This window comes from Nannospalax galili, unplaced genomic scaffold, assembly GCF_000622305.1.
Source record: "Nannospalax galili isolate Female #2095 unplaced genomic scaffold, S.galili_v1.0 scaffold1723, whole genome shotgun sequence".
NCBI classification, from domain to species: domain Eukaryota; kingdom Metazoa; phylum Chordata; class Mammalia; order Rodentia; family Spalacidae; genus Nannospalax; species Nannospalax galili.
In genome coordinates this window covers 507,722-520,864 of record NW_008349072.1, presented here as the reverse complement: position 1 = coordinate 520,864, position 13,143 = coordinate 507,722, and the positions used below count along the sequence as shown (strand labels likewise).

General features: G+C 51.0%; 2 protein-coding genes and 1 non-coding gene across 14 annotated transcripts in view; 1 reads left to right on the top strand and 2 right to left on the bottom strand.

Annotated features, from left to right (window-relative positions):
* Positions 1 to 6,336, bottom strand: part of Ppp6r3 (protein phosphatase 6 regulatory subunit 3) — a 111,563-nt gene extending 105,227 nt beyond the window's left edge. For 7 of the 9 annotated variants that reach the window (XM_029570002.1, XM_029570003.1, XM_029570005.1 and 4 more), the window contains exon 1: positions 6,187 to 6,336. The gene's annotated coding sequence lies outside the window, so the exon portion shown is untranslated. The remainder of the gene's footprint in view (positions 1 to 6,186) is intronic. The other 2 variants (XM_029570004.1, XM_008846317.3) reach the window with 2 other exon arrangements.
* A 455-nt stretch (positions 6,337 to 6,791) lies between these two features.
* Trnaa-agc lies at positions 6,792 to 6,864 on the top strand. Its single transcript has one exon. It is a non-coding gene; the product is annotated as a tRNA-Ala (tRNA).
* Positions 6,865 to 12,587: 5,723 nt separating this feature from the next.
* Lrp5 (LDL receptor related protein 5) overlaps positions 12,588 to 13,143 on the bottom strand; it is a 104,698-nt gene continuing 104,142 nt past the window's right edge. For 3 of the 4 annotated variants that reach the window (XM_029569998.1, XM_008846303.2, XM_029569999.1), the window contains one exon: positions 12,783 to 13,044. In XM_029569998.1, the coding sequence (XP_029425858.1) occupies positions 12,783 to 13,044 (262 nt within the window). Of the gene's footprint in view, positions 13,045 to 13,143 lie in introns of all 4 variants that reach the window. The other variant, XM_029569997.1, reaches the window with a different exon arrangement.

Here is a 13,143-nt window from a genome sequence, read left to right as displayed (position 1 = left end):
AAAAAAAAAAAGAAGAAGAAAAGAACTTCTTGGGGGCTGGAGAGATGACTCAGCAGTTAAGAGCACTGGCTGCTCTTGTAGAGGACCCTGGTTCAATTCCCAGCACCCACATAGCAGCTGACAACCACCTGTAACTCCAGTTCCCAGGGGACCCAATGCCCTCTTCTGATCTCTGTGGGCACTGCATGACAGGGGTGCACCTACCCACATGCAGGCATAACACTCATACATATTAAATAAAAATAAGGGGCTGGAGAGATGGTTCAGCAGTTAAGAGCACTGTTCTTGCAGAAGACCCAAGTTCGAATCCCAGCATCCACACGGCAGCTAATAACTGTCCATAACACAACTCCAGTCCCAGGGGATCTGAGAGCCTCTTCTGACCTCCGTGGGCACTGCATGACATGGGTGCACTTACCTACATGCAGGCAATACACGCATATACATAAAATAAATAAAAGAAAATACCCTGCATATAAAGACTCCAAAACTTCCCCTGAGCACCTGGCCTGCTTGAGTCCTGCTGTGGTACAGAGTTTCAGGGTACTCACTGCACCTTTGTCCGTAAGGAGAGGACAGGGACGACAGTAACACAAGGCTGCTCCCCTGGTTGCTGGGCTGGCGCTCACGCTCATTTCACAGGTGTGCCAGTTGATCTTGGCATAACACCTCCATCAGATTGGCTGTGGCATGTCTGTGGGGCATTTTCTCCAGGGATGGGAGGGCCCAACCCACTGTGGGCGGTGCTGTCCAAGGACTAAGTAAGACAGGCAGCTGAATGAGCTAGGGGACACCAGTAAGCAGTTTCCAGCTCCTGCCTTGGATTCCTCAATGGGCCTGAAAGCCAAGTAAATCCTCTTCTCCCTGAGTTGCTTTTGGTATATGGTGTTTATCACAGCAACAGAAAACAAACTAGGACAACAGGTAAGGGAGAGCTAAGAAACTGATGACCACCATCAGTTTCTGTACTAGTTTCACAGCTAGACAACTGCACACACTAAAACCCACCAGCTGTTTAGGACTGGTGCACTTCACCACAATGTATCCCAAACTGAGGACAGATGTTAAGTTGCACACCAGCAGCTAGGTAGTATGCCCACGGCAGGTGCCGATACACAGGTGCTGAATCCACCTGAAGCAATCAATCAGCCAGGCCTAGCAGCAGGGGCTTCAGGACGACCAGCATGGGCTACACAGCAAGAACTTGCCTACATGAATAAAATCTGTTTCTACTGTGTTTAAATGTGTTGTCTTCACAAAAACTGCTAACTGCTCCTTGGCCTTCTGGCTGAGACCAAGTGCACCAATCACTCCAGAAGCAGCCGTGGCTAGCTCTAAGAGACAGGCAATCGAGCATCCACTTGAGAGAAGGCGCTCTCTGCAAAGCTCATGATGCCAAAATGTCCCAGTTCAGCATGAAAATATGAAGCTCTACAAGCTCTTCCAAACACCCTCTCAAATTTTCTCTTTGCTTCCAGACAATCTAGATGCCCTTTGATCTCTCTCCACACATGTTGTGGCACCTGTACACACATACACAAATACACACAATAAATAAGTAATAAGTTTTAGACTGACTTTGGAGATTGGTTCTTATGGACTTTTGACTTTGAATAAGATTTAGTGGGTTTGGTTTGTTTTCTGAGACAGGGTCTCCTTGTAGCCTAGAACCCCAAATATAGGCCAGAGTGGTCTCTACCTCACAGAGATCCACCTGCTGCTGGCTCTGCCTCTGGAATGCTGGGAATAAGGTCTGTGCCACCACACCCTGCTAGAATTAGTTTTTAGTGACAGTCCTTCCCTCTACAGGGAGGGGAGATAGTTGCTAGTTAGAACAATAATCAGTTTATTATAGGTTTTTGAAAGATCAGAGCTGGAGAAATGGAAGCACTGTAGAGTGGAGGTCAGCTACAACAGGGCAAGCCTACATATCACTTCATTCACAGGTTTCAGTCATGCTCAGTACCTGTGGCAAATTCAAATTTTGCTTTTTAAACTTTCTGGAATTTAATATATTTAAATCATAGCTGGGTGAACCCACAAATAAGGAACTTGAGGACTGGCTGTACAACCCTAACAAGTTTTATTAACTGGTCTCCTTTATAACTGCCAATCTCTCCCACTAGACTGCAGGTCCTGACAGAGTAAGGACTCAATTATTATAACCGCTGACTAAAACATAACGATCAGGGGCTGAGACATGGCTCAGTGTGTAAGAGCATGTACTGCTCTTACACAGGAATTGGGTTCAGACCCCAGCACAAACACTCATATACTAAAAATAAGCTGGGCATGGTGGCACACTAAAGTCCAGCACTTAGGAGGCAGAGGCAGGCGGATCTCTGAGTTTGAGACTAGCCTGGTTTACATATCAAGTTCCAGGCCAGATAGGGCTACAAGGAGACCCTGTCTCAAAGGGGGAAGGGGCTGGAGAGAAGGCTCAGTGGTTAAGAGCACTGGCTACTCTTGCAGAGGACCCAGGTTCAATTCCCAGCACCCACATGACAGCTAAGAACAGTCTATAACTCCAATTCATGGGGAATTCGATGCCCTCTTCTGACCTCCTTGGGCACTGCACAACATGGGTGCACGTACAATACATGCAGGCAATACTCATATACATAAAATAAAAATAATAAATACAAATATTAATATATATGTATATGAAAATCTGAAGTGGATGGAGTGAGCACAGTGGTTCATGACTATAATCTCAGCACTTGGGAGGCAGAGGCAGGAGGATGTCATGTTCAAGGCCAGCTTGGGCTACAAAGTAAGAAGAAGGAGGGTAGGTGGAGGTGGTACGGGAGTAGCTAGTTGAGGTGGGGGGTTGACAGATGTCCTCTCTTAGCACAGCCATATGCTGAATATCAAGATGGAAAATCAGAAAGTACCTCCATGACTTCCTGCCTTAATGGGTCCAGATATTCCCACTTGGGCAAACTTGCAGTCTCCCCTTAGCACTTCCCCTTCCTGAGTCAGATCCTACAGATGCTAAGCCCAGGCCAGGAAGGACCTCCACTCTCTTCCACTCTCACACAACTGCCCAGACAAAGATTCCTCCAGCTGGGCCAGAGCCGGGGCACCAGGAGGCAATGGTTACTAAAGGCTGAGCTCCCTCCTGCTCTAAAAGAGAAGAAATGGTAAACTGATCCAGGGCTAACTCTGAGAAAAAGTTTCCATTAAAAAAAGCTGAGGCCAGGCGTGCTGGTGCACGCCTTTAATCCCAGCATTCGGGAGGCAGAGGCAGGCGGATCTCTGTGAGTTCGAGGCCAGCCTGGTCTCCATGGTGAATCCAGGACAGCTGGGGCTACAGGGAGACCCTGCTTCAAAAAGACCAAAAAAAAAAAATAGCATACTGTTCCACATAAATATGTACAATTATTATAAGTTAATTAAAAAGAAAACAAATCAGGGGCTGGAGAGATGGCTCACTGGTTAAGAACGCTGGCTGTTTGGTTCCCAACAGCCCTGAAGCGGCTATCGACCATCCATAACTCTAGTTCCAGGGAACTGAATGCCCTTTGACCTTCAAGGACACTGGTACACTTACATACATGCAGGCAATACACTCATACACAAAAAATAATAATTTTTTTTTTTCGGAGCTGAGGACCAAACCCAGGGCCTTGTGCTTGGTAGGCAAGCGCTCTACCACTGAGCTACATCCCCAACCCCAAAACTAATAAATACTTTTTAAAAAAGAAACAAATCACCTTAAGTCATCTTTAGAAGGCCACAAAGGTCAGGCGTGGTGGTGCACACCTTTGGTTCCTGCGCTCAGGGTCAAGAGGCAGGTCTCTGTGAATTCCAGGCCAGCCTGGGCTATGGAGCGACTCAGCCCCCATGCAGCACAGATCCTAACTTACAATAATCAAGCCAGACTCCTGTGCACTTATGAAAATGTATTCAATCTGTTTCAGTTGTGTAGACATCAGAGGCGCTTCTTTACTCTTCTGAATCATAGTAAAATGTAAAACTTAAGAAACATACCACGCCTTTAATCCCAGCACTCGGGAGGCAGAGGCAGTCGTACCTCTGTGAGTTCAAGGCCAGCCTGGTCCACACAATGAGTTGCTGGGGCCACAGGGAGACCCTGTCTCAAAATGACCCCCCCCCATACAAAAAAAAGCTAAAAGCCTTCTAAAGCAATCTTCTTCCTATCTGGGTAGTTCCCCAGCAAGATACTTAACACTTCCCCAGTGCAGTGCAGGACACAAGCCAAATCATAAGCCACTCACACTAAGAGAAACAAGCATGTTTTCAAGTACCATGGAGAAGACCAGGGCAGGCACAAAAGACTACATGTGACAGCGTGCGTGAGTAACACCCACACAATGTTACACACTCCCTGGTCAGACACAGTGAAGTGCAGAGTAGCTCCTGAAGCGTTCACACTCACCGCTACGTCCGAGCAGCCCTTATCCCAAGAGGGATCTCAGTGTCCGATTCTGGTGGCTGCAGACTTCACCAGGATGGCATCCCTAGTACACAGTGCTACACAATCTGAAAGCTTGAGTACTGAACTGATGCTGAGAGAGTGTCAGACTCAGAGCATTTAGAGGACAGATGTCCAACTGGCACCTCGGTGAAGACATCCCAACACTGCAGTCTTTCAACTGTTAATAGTAACCAGGAATAAACCAAGATAACCTTAAGTTACTGGTTTAGGGCATCACACAGAAGCCGTACCCAGAGGTACCTGAACTGTCCTGCTTAAGCTCCTGAGGGTGTCCTTCTATGTCAAGTACTGCTTTAGACAAAACAAGTAACTCCCAGTTCATTCTTTGGCCCGCCTAACTGCACCCAAACATTTAAAATCTAAGTTTAGGTGGGGTGCCAGGGCTCACACCTCCACTCCTAGCGCTAGGGAAGAAGGGGAGGTCAGAAATTCAAGGCCATTCTTGGCTGAATACTGAATATCTGAGTTTGAGACCTGCCTAGGCTAACATGAGACCCTATCTCAACGAAACAAAAATAAATGGTGAAAAGCAAGTTTAATTTGGTTTATTATAGTGACTGATGTTATCTGCAAAAGTATGGTTCTTGCTACCTTTCCTGTGCTAACTTATTTACACACATACTCAGTTACATGTCTAAGTTTGTGGACAGACGCTTATTCCCACGTTCCAGAGGAAGCAGAGAGCGAGCAACTTGCCCAAGGTCACGGGGCTAGAAAGTGGTCAAAGCAAAATCTGAACCCAGGCAGCCCAAAAGCAAGTTCTGGCGCCACCAACGACGGGCCGCCTCATCTTACTCCAAGGCCTGGTTCAGGGGTAGGAAATCTGAAGTCTCTCACTTGCTGCTTCATCTGCAACATGACCTTGAGGACAAAAACCAAAACAAACTTCTCTCAACCAAGTGAAACAGTATCCACCGGAGCCAGGGCTGGAGGGCGCAGAGAACGACTACCAAGTGCTCCCTCCCCACCTCAGGGAAAGCAAAACATAAACAAAAGTTCGGGCCAGTCCCCGAAGAGACAGCACGACCGGAGGTCCTGCGGTGGAGACGTCAAAGCACGGGGATAATTAAGTTTCTCACGCTGTGCACTTACAACTGCGAAGTCCAAGTTCTGATGAGAGCGAGCGGGACCACCAAGTTCAGTGAATGGGGCTTAAGGTTGGGGGGGTCTTGGGGCCCCAAGGAGGACCACCCCACCCCCGAGGTGGCAGAGAAGCACCGGAGAGGCAGGGTGCTGGGGTGCGGGGTCAAAGGGTTTCCGGATGGCTCCTCGGCGAATGCCCAGAAACCCACAAAACTTGTTCCTCAGGGGCCACGGGGGCCGCCCAGGGCCTGCTGGGAGAGTTGAGGCCCCGACCCCAAGTTGCCAGGGAGACCGAGCAGCGGAGCGCGGACCCGGCCGCCGACCCCGACTCGACCCGGGGCTCGCCCGGCCTGGCGTCGCCCGGAGCCAGGCTCCGGAGCGTCACCGCCACGTCCAAAGTTCAACACCCGCGCGGCCCGCGGGGCCGGGCTGACAGGAGCGGGCGGCCGGGACCCGGCAGAGGACTGGACGCCGCGCCTCCGGGGCAGCCGAACAGCCGATTCCGGGGGGGAGGGGAGAGGGGCCGGGACGCTCCTTCCCCGCACCGCCCCAGTCCGGCCGAGCCGCCTCCCCCGCCCTCGACCCCCGCCTCCGGCCGCCAGGCCCGCGCGACCCGCGCCGCCGCCCCCTCCCCCCGTTACCTGGAGGTGCCCACGACCCGCCGCTGATCGTGCTCAGGCGGGAAACGCGCTCACCGACACCATCCGCGAAGCGCCCAAAATGGCGGACGTATCAAGCAGGCCTTGAGCTCCCCCGCCCTCCCTCCGGCCGCCGCGCAGCCAATCACAGCTTAGACCTCGCCCCCTCTTGGAAGCTCATTGGTCCACCTCTCCCGCCCCCCGCAACCTATTGGATCGACCAGCGACTTCCTCTCTTCCACTCCGATTGGCTCTCAGGAAGCGTCAGTCAAATGAGAGCGGCGCATTCTTTTTCCCATGGACTTGACGGATCCGGAACCTCTAGGACCCCGAAGTCTGTGAGACAAATCAGAAACTGGGAGAAGCCCGAGCTGGGTCTCTCTACGCCGTAGCAACAGCAGGGCCTCCGCGTGACGGACGCATTGGGCCACCAATCAGAATCGCCCATGCGGTTTAAAACTAAGTTGAGCCAAACCAATCACGGCTACGGGGCTCGGGGTGCAAAGGAACCAATGAGATGGTGCGATGACAGCGGGGCGAGGGTCATCGGGAACCGGTGATGACGTGAGCCACGATAGGTGCCGCAGCGGAAGAACACGTCTATAGCCGGGGAATTAGCTCAAATGGTAGAGCGCTCGCTTAGCATGTGAGAGGTAGCGGGATCGATGCCCGCATTCTCCAGGGTCTGAATTTTGTGGAGCATCTGTCTTCTGTCTATTCCCTTCAGCCAAGTGGAGGGGTCAGGGTGAAGGAGGTTGAGGGGTGTTGAGTGTCCCTAGCTGTGTCACACACCACCACCTATGGTACAATGCAGACCTTCAAGGAAGGTGTGCTGTTTTTTTCCCCCTCCCATATTCAACCATACAGTCCTGGACATCAGGATACCTTCCTCCCCAAGCCTGCTGGAACACCCAGGATTACCCACTGTGATGATTAGTTTTAATTATCAACCCAATGAAATCTAGAATCACCTGGAACTGTATAAAAAGGTGAAAGCGAGCTGTCTCCTGACCAGCCTCGATCACTTTGAGTTCCCAGTTTGAGCAACTTAAGGGAAAAAGAGTTTTATCACAGCAATAAGAAACACAAAGATGCCCACCTTTTGCCCCTATGAATAACCTGCCTTGTTCACAGAGGACTCATAACATCTCATAAAAACACAGGACAGCTGGCCGCTGGGGTCAGCACGATCACCCACTCTTGGAAGCCCCTCCAGATGCAGGCTGGGAGCACTAGATCTGATGTCCCTGAAAGGCGGTTTGCACACCATCTAAGAAACATGCACACCAAGATGATGAGGCTGAGGGACAAGCCCTCCTGGAAGATAAGGCAGGGCTCCAGACCCCTGGGGTAGTGGTGGCAGGAAGTGGATGGGGTGACATGAAGACCCCGGAGTGGGGTTTTGGAGCTCCTAAAAGACAGATGTGGCAGGTAGCAGAGGTGGCTGAGTCACACAGGCCTGGAGGGCCAGTGCTGAGTGCCGTTCCTCCATGCTCACATCTCAAACAAGGGTTCCCTGGTGGTGTGGACAAGGTTTGCTGCTCCAGCTCAGAAGAACACTGTGGTTCCTACATGGATTCTCCAGGCTGCCTCTAGGAGCCCAGCCTCTGGGAAAAGCAACAGAGCCTGGCTTCTGGGCTGGAGGGTGCAGGACCTACCTGCTTGGGGCACTTGCTTCTTACCCTCAATTCAGTATGGCCATACCTCCACCTCACTCACTCAGGCTCTGAGCTCCACTACCAGGGCAGACAGGGAGAGATGTGCACAGCTATGCAAACCCACTCCCACCTTTGAAGAGAGCTGTGGCTGGAGGCAGGCTCCAGAAAGAATTCACTGCTGGTGGACTCAACAGCAGCTTAGAGAACCCATTTTACAGACTAACCAACTACAATCCAGAGAGCATTCAGACAGGAGGACTAGCTAGGTGACCTTAGCCAGGTGATCTAACCTGTCTGATTCTCCAGATCAGTAAAGTGCAGGAGATAGTATCTACTGATCTGCATCCCCACCCACCACTCCAGGTGACTAGAGAGGCAGCAAACCTGGACAGACTTTCCTCACTTTGATCCTGAGGTCTAGAGAGGCTAGAGGCCATGCCTGAGGCCACATAGTTAGTGCCAAGCACAGTTAAAATTAGGGCCAGTTTCGGGTGTGGTGGCACACACCTTTAATTCCAGCATTCCAGCACTCTGAGGCAGCGGTAGGTGGATCTGTGTGAGTTCAAGGTCAGTCTGGTCTATATAGCGAGTTCCAGGCCAACTGCAGCTACAGGAAGACCCTGTCTCAAAAAGATAGAGGCCAGTCAGTGAAGAGTTAGGGAGGCAGATGGCCAGGGCAGGGTAACAGTAAGGGCTGGACCTTAGGCAGGAGCAGGTAGCCAGGTCTGGGACCTGCCATCTTGGCTGTCAGCCTAAGGAAAGCCCAGCTCTCTCACTGAGATACCCGGCCCCCACCGGCCCAGCATCCTTTTGCTCTTTTATCATCAAACACCTGCTGTGCTTTGCATTATTCTATCCCGGATTTACTGAGTCCCAGGAACATTCCTGCTACAACTACAAGATAACCCAACAACCTGGGGTTGTCAACATTGGTGCACTGATTTCTTCCCTGTTCGGACATATTAAAGTCAGGGAGGGCTTCCTGTGTCTGAAAACTTGATTTTTTTTTTTTTTCCTTTTTGTCTTTTTGAGTCAGGGTCTCCCTGCAGCCCCAGCTGTCCTGGAACTCACTATGTAGACCAGGGTGGCCTCGATCTCACAGAAATCTGCCTACCTCTGCCTTCCAAGTGTTGGGATTAAAGGCATGTGCCACCACACCTGGCCTAAACTTGAAGGTCTGAGGAATCTCTACCCTCTCCCAGCCTTCAACCCTCCTGGAGTTGAGTGGTTAATTTTCCAATCCGTTTTGAAGAACATACACATGTAATTGTGTGTAATATTTTCAAGCATGATCAGTAGAAGGTCAAGTGAAATGAGCAGCCAGCTCTTGTTCCTTAAACTTTGCACACAGACCCACTGCCCCTGTTCTGGCACAGACCCAGGGGCTGGAGTGGGGCCACCATCTCCCTTCCTGAGGACAAAGTCCAGAAGGGCCTGGGCTTGTATCCAGGAGCCTGGCATCCAGGCAAGTACTGGGTCAGGTCAAGAGGTCCCGAGGCTTGAGAAGAGGAATCAGAGGCTTCTGGGAGGTCAGCCAAGACGTTCAACTTTCTTTCCCTCCTATTCCCATAGTATAAGGAGACTCAGATGGGGATGTGTTGGCCTTCCCAATAAGGAAGGCTGGTAGTTGCCAGTCAGTAGAAAGAACCTCCGGGCAGATTGACTATCTGGTGGCCACATTGACTACCCAGTGGCCACCAGACTTCCAGGGAAGAAAGAACACATTTGGGTGAAGAGAGAAACTAAGGCTTGGGATCTGCAAAAATTCACAGGTAAGGAGAAGCAAGGGGTTTTGAGGGTGGGTAGAAGGCAACAGGTGAATGGAACGCTCACTCTCTACAACTTTGCACCCCAGCCTGACTTCCTCAATGACAAACCAGGGACACCTAGCTAGGCTGCTGCAAAGTTGAATACCCAGGTTAATGACATCCCTTGTATACACCACAGCTGAGACACTAGCCCTTCCAGGAAGCGCTGATGTTCTCCTACCTCAATACCAAGATGGCCCCAGGGTCCACAGTGCCAGTGCTGGGTTTGCCTGATTGTCTTACCCATGCATCTGTATCTCCAACCTTGAGCATCTGTATGGAGGGCTGTGTAACTATTCCAAAGAAAACTGTTCCCTCTTGAAGAGAGCTCCTTAAGACTGGGAGGGGAGGGGCTGGAGAGATGGCTCAGTGGTTAAGAGCACTGGCTGTTTTTTAAAAATATTTTATTTGTACAAGTGTATTGCCTATATGTATGTGAGTGCACCTTGTCATGCAATGCAGCGGGGGTCAGAAGAGAGCATTGGATTCCCCTGGAACTGGGGTTAAAGACAGTTCATAGCCACCACGTGGGTGCTGGGAATCGAAGCCAGGTCCTCTGCAAGAGCAGTCAGTGCTCTTAACCGCTGAGCCATCCCTTCAGCCCCAAAACACATGTATATGCAGGCAACACACTTATACACATAAAATAAAAGGTAATAAATTTTTAAAAAATTTCAAAAAGCCTGGGAGGGACTGGAGAGATGGCTCAGCGGATGTTCTTGCAGAAGACCTGGTTTCAAATCCCTGCACCCACATGGCCACTAACGACTGTCTAACTTCAATCCCAGGGTATCTGATGGCCTCGTCTGACCTCCACAGGCATTGCACGACACAGGTGCACTTACCTACATGCAGGCAATACACGCATACACATAAAAATAATAAATAAAATTTAAAAAAGAGAAGTCGCTCAAATAAACAATACCGTTTTTGTTTTTTGTTTTTTGTTTTTTTTGGTCTTTTTGGGACAGGGTCTCCCTGTAGCCCTAGCTGTCCTGGAACTCACTATGTAGACCAGGCTGGCCTTGAACTCACAGAGAGCTGCCTGCCTCTGCTGGGATCAAAGGCATGTACCGTCGCACCCAGCTAAACAATACATTTTTAAAAATGCTTTAAAAAAACCTGGGAGAGAAAGGGTAAGGCTCAAGAAGTAAATAAAACTCTCAAGTCTCAGGAAGCCCCTGAAATTACAAGATTCACAAGGCTTCTCAGGTTCTAGAAGCATTAAGACTTGCTGACGAGGGAGGCTGGACAGATGGATCAGCGGTTAGAGCACTGGCTGTTCTTACAAAAGACCTGGGTTTGAATCCCAGCACCCACATGATGGCTGAAAAACGTCTGGAACTCCAGTTCCAGGGGATCCGACAGCCTCTTCTGACTTCTGAGGGCACTGCATGATACGGGTGCACTTACACATATGCAGGCAATACACTTATATACAGAAATAAAAATAAAAGGATCTCTTCCCCTCTCCTGGGGCAAAGAGACAATTGCTATCTCCAGGAAAAGTCACAGGACAGGCAGGGGCCCACTGATTCTGGATTCCCAGCATGCAAATGACTTAAGTGCAGAGCTCCGCATGCTGTCAGTGCTTCCTGACTTGGCATCTGGTAGGTGATCATGGCTGGCTCCTGGCTCCCCCCAGCCGAAAAGGTCCAGAGGCAAGGCCTCTGAGCCCCAGCCAGCAACCCTAGACCTGCAACAATTGGGGGAAACAAAATCTCTACCCATGTAATGGCTCTGTGGGGTGACAGGATACACTCAGGACTAGGGGAGACAGAAAGCTGTAGAGGGTGACTCAACTCAAGGGTCAGCAGCCCAGGTTCCTCCTTCCCTACCCCTTGCTCGAACCCACACTGGGCAGAAGGAACCAAATCAGAGATGCTCCTGGGGGCCTCCACCACGTAGCCAACTGTGTCCAGAGATTTTGCTGGCCTGCTCAGGTAGAGAGCCAAGCCTCAATGAGTGCCTCGGGTGCATGAGCAAACTAAAAGGCCATCCGTCAGCATGGGCCCTACAGTCAGTCACATGCAAACCCGCCTGCCCGTTTACCAAGGGGTCTGGGGTAGACCTCCAACTCCCCAGCCAAGCGTTGAGTGGCAGCACCTGCCAGGTCAGCCTGCCTTTGTCACTGCGATGCTGACCGCCACCATGGGGGACTCCTGAGTAGTCACAGGCCAGGGGAGCAACTCTTTAGGGTGTCTACTGTTCCCTAGCCCTCTTCCTATGGAGCAGTCCCTGTAGGAAGCAGTGTGTTCTGCATATCACCACAAATGTCCTCTCCTGCAGCCCTCACAGAGGATGTGATGGATAGTCCCTGTTCCCTCTTGGTCTTGGGAGTTACCAGGAGAACCATACACCTCCTGTTCAACTTCTCCACCTCCTGCCATAGGATGAGACCCTTCCCTAGGGTGGGGGCCAGGCCCCTCTGTGCACTCTCTAGCACCACCTAGGGGAGGACATACACTATTCTCAGATTCTGTTGGCTGGGTGCCACTGATGATAAAAGGCACAGCCCAGAGCAACTGTGGCCTGGCAAAGTGAAGCTCGCACAGCCTTATCCAGTGGGGTCCACACAGATGGGGAAGGGGTCCTAAGGGGCATCCTGGCCTCTGGTCCTCACCACAGGCACCAGTTTGGGCCAGTGTGCCAACGAAGCCCAGGAACATAGATTGCAGGGTTGTGTGCAAAATGGAAAATGCACAGAGCCTCTGAGTAGTATGCATGACATGACACTGTACAGGTCAGGGTCAGGAAGCCAGCCCTGCCTATGTGCAGGACTGCCTCCTGGGGAAGATGCCACCTCTGTCCGAGACCCGACAGAGACGATATGCATGCTCAGGAAGACACGCACACAACAGCCATGGAGGGGCTGGCATTCATTCATTGGGAACATGCAACTCAGATACTCACAGGGCATGAAAGAATGGCAGTTACATTTAAAAAAATCAAGTTTATAAATATTTTCTCCATTGTACAAGGTTTGCCCAGCCCACCCCCGTCACTGTTCACGTTTCTCATGTTTTTAAAATCCCAATTATATTTATTTTTAAATCATAAAATATATTTTTTCCTTTGTTCATATTTAAAAATATTTACAGGGGCACAGCGAGGCCGAGGTGGGCGGCCAAGGTCAGGATGAGTCCGTGCAGGGGGACGGAGGTGGGGGAAAGAGGTGACAGTAGCTCCGCTCGGTGACAGGTGAGGGCGGGCAGCTGTCTTCCGCCGAGAGGTACTGACTGTGGGGTGTGGGTGGGGGCGGGTAAGGGTCTGAGTCCGAGTTCAAATCCAGGTAGTACTTGCTGGTCTTCCAGCGGCTGGTGCTGTAGTCGCTGTCGCACACATCTGTGCTGCAAGGCGTTGTTGGGGGTGCCATACCACGAATGATGTAGGGCCTGGAGGGACCAAAGGAAGAGGGCAGTCACAGATGGGCCTGACCCAGTGTGCACAGGGCCTGGAGCTGTTTGTCCTTAGCAAGCTCTGGAAAAGACCTG